The 2,741-nt window shown below is 44.2% G+C and overlaps 1 protein-coding gene across 1 annotated transcript; it reads left to right on the plus strand.

Annotated features, from left to right (window-relative positions):
- Positions 1-2,088: 2,088 nt before the first annotated feature.
- LOC138390146 (prothymosin alpha-like) lies at positions 2,089-2,538 on the plus strand. Its single transcript, XM_069479001.1, has one exon. It carries the CDS (start codon positions 2,089-2,091, stop codon positions 2,428-2,430), a length of 342 nt encoding a protein of 113 aa, XP_069335102.1. The 3' UTR covers positions 2,431-2,538.
- The last annotated feature ends 203 nt before the right edge of the window (positions 2,539-2,741 follow it).

Here is a 2,741-nt window from a genome sequence, read left to right on the forward strand (position 1 = left end):
GGAGGGTAATTGCTGGGTTGAATGGTGGTAGCATGCTTAGTGTTTTAAGAAACTGGAAAACTGTTTTTCTGAAGTGGCTATATCATTTTAAATTCCCATCAGTAATGTATGAATAATCCAGTTTCTCTGCATCCTTACCAGCATTTAGTGTTATCACTTAAAAAATTATTTTAATCGGCCGGGTGTGGTGGCTCACGCCTGTAATCCTAGCACCCTGGGAGGCCAAGGCAGGTGGATTGCTCAAGGTCAGGAGTTCGAGACCAGCCTGAGCAAGAGTGAGACCCCCGTCTCTACTAAAAATAGAAAGAAATTATCTGGCCAACTAAAATATATATAGAAAAAAATTAGCCGGGCATGGTGGCACATGCCTGTAGTCCCAGCTACCTGGGAGGCTGAGGCGGTAGGATCGCTTGAGCCCAAGAGTTTGAGGTTGCTGTGAGTGAGGCTGACACCACGGCACTCACTGTAGCCCGGGCAACAAAGCGAGACTATGTCTCAAAAAAAAAATTATTTTAATCAAGATAAATTTGACATAACAAAAATTTCACCATTTTAACCATTTCAAACTGTAAACTTCAGTAGCTTTTAATACATTCATGATGTTGTGAAACTATCACCACTATCTAATCCCAGAACATTTTCATTACCCCAAAAGGAAACTCCACACCTATTAAGCAGTCATTGCCTCCCTACTACTGGCCCCTGAAACCACTGATCTACTTTCTGTTTCCATGGATTTGCCCGTTCTGGACATTTTATATAAATGGAATTGTGTAATATGGGACTTTGGGGTCTGGTTTCTTTCAGGTAGCGTAATGTTTTAAAGGTTCATCACACTGTAGCGTGTATCAGTACTTCATTCTTTTTATGGTTGAATAATAATCGATTGCATGGATATACCACAATTTGCTTATTCACTCATCAGTTGATGGAAATTTAGGTTGCTTTAATTTTTTGGCTATTATGAAAAATGCTGCTATGAACATTCATGTACACATTTTTGTTTGAACACCTGTTTTCAATTCTTTGAAATTACTGGATAGTATGATAATTCTGTTTAACATTTTGAGAAACTGCTAACCTCTTTTTGACAACATCTGTACCATTTTATATTCTCAGTGGTAATATGTGAGAGTTACAACTTCTCCATATCCTCACCAATACTTTTTTTTTTTTTTTTTTTGAGACAGACTCTCACTCCGTTGCCTGGGCTAGAGTGAGTGCCGTGGCATCAGCCTAGCTCACAGCAACCTCAAACTCCTGGGCTCAAGCGATCCTACTGCCTCAGCCTCCCGAGTAGCTGGGACTACAGGCATGTGCCACCATGCCCGGCTAATTTTTTCTATATATATATATTTTAGTTGGCCAGATAATTTCTTTCTATTTTTAGTAGAGACAGGGTCTCGTTCTTGCTCAGGCTGGTCTCGAACTACTGAGCTCAAACGACCCACCCACCTTGGCCTCCCAGAGTGCTAGGATTACAGGCCTGAGCCACCTCGCCCAGCCCCTCACCAATGCTTTTTATTTTCCTTTAAAAATTATTATTATAGGCCGGGTGTGGTGGCTCACACCTGTAATCCTAGCACTCTGGGAGGCTGAGGCGGTGGATTGCTCAAGGTCAGGAGTTCAGGACCAGCGTGAGCAAGAGCGAGACCCCCATCTCTACTAAAAATAGAAAGAAATTATATGGACAGCTAAAAAAAAAAAATATATATATATATATATATATATATATATATATAGAAAAATTAGCCAGGCGTGGTGGCACATGCCTGTAGTCCCAGCTACTTGGAAGGCTGAGGCAGGAGGATTGCTTGAGCCCAGGAGTTTGAGGTTGCTGTGAGCTAGGCTGACGCCAGGGCACTCTGGCCCAGGCAACAGAGTGAAACTCTGTCTCAAAAAAAAAAAAAAAAAAATTATTATTAGACTGGCTGCTGTGAAAAGCCATCTTTGCATTGTTCCCGGGTCTGGCTTCCTGCTCGCCGCAACCACCTCCGCCGCGGCGGACTCCGGCAGCTTAATCGCCAGAGTCCCCGAACTCGCGCTTTCTTCTCGGTCCCCTGCATGGGATCACGGGCGTGCCCCACGATGTCAGACGCAGCCCTGGACACCAGCTCCGAGATCACCACCAAGGACGTAAAGGAGAAGAAGGAAGTTGTGGAGGAGGCAGAGAATGGACGAGACGCCCCTGCTAATGGGAACGCTAACGAGGAAAATGGGGAGCAGGAGGCTGACAATGAGGTAGATGAAGAAGAGGAAGAAGGTGGGGAGGAAGAGGAGGAAGAGGAGGAAGAGGAAGAAGGTGATGGTGAGGAAGAGGATGGAGATGAAGATGAGGAAGCTGAGGCTGCCACAGGCAAACGGGCAGCTGAAGATGACGAGGACGATGATGTTCATATCAAGAAGCAGAAGACCGATGAGGATGACTAGACAGCAAAAAAGGAAAAGTTAAACTTAAAAAACCAAAAAGGCCGCCGTGACCTATTCACCCTCCACTTCCCGTCTCAGAATCTAAACGTGGTCACCTTCGAGTAGAGAGGCCCGGCCGCCCAGCGTGGGCAGTGCCACCCGCTGATGACACTCGCTCTCCACCACCCAACCAAAACCACAAGAATTTGCAACAGGGGAGGAAAAAAAGAACCAAAACTTCCAAGGCCCTGCTTTTTTTCTTAAAAGTACTTTAAAAAGGAAATTTGTTTGTATTTTTTATTTACATTTTATATTTTTGTACATATTGTTAG

This window comes from Eulemur rufifrons, chromosome 8 (genome assembly GCF_041146395.1).
Source record: "Eulemur rufifrons isolate Redbay chromosome 8, OSU_ERuf_1, whole genome shotgun sequence".
NCBI classification, from domain to species: Eukaryota; Metazoa; Chordata; class Mammalia; order Primates; family Lemuridae; genus Eulemur; species Eulemur rufifrons.

Coding starts and splice junctions, on each gene's coding strand:
- LOC138390146 (XM_069479001.1), top strand. CDS start 2,089: ATGTCAGACGCAGCCCTGGACACCAGCTCCGAGATCACCACCAAGGAC.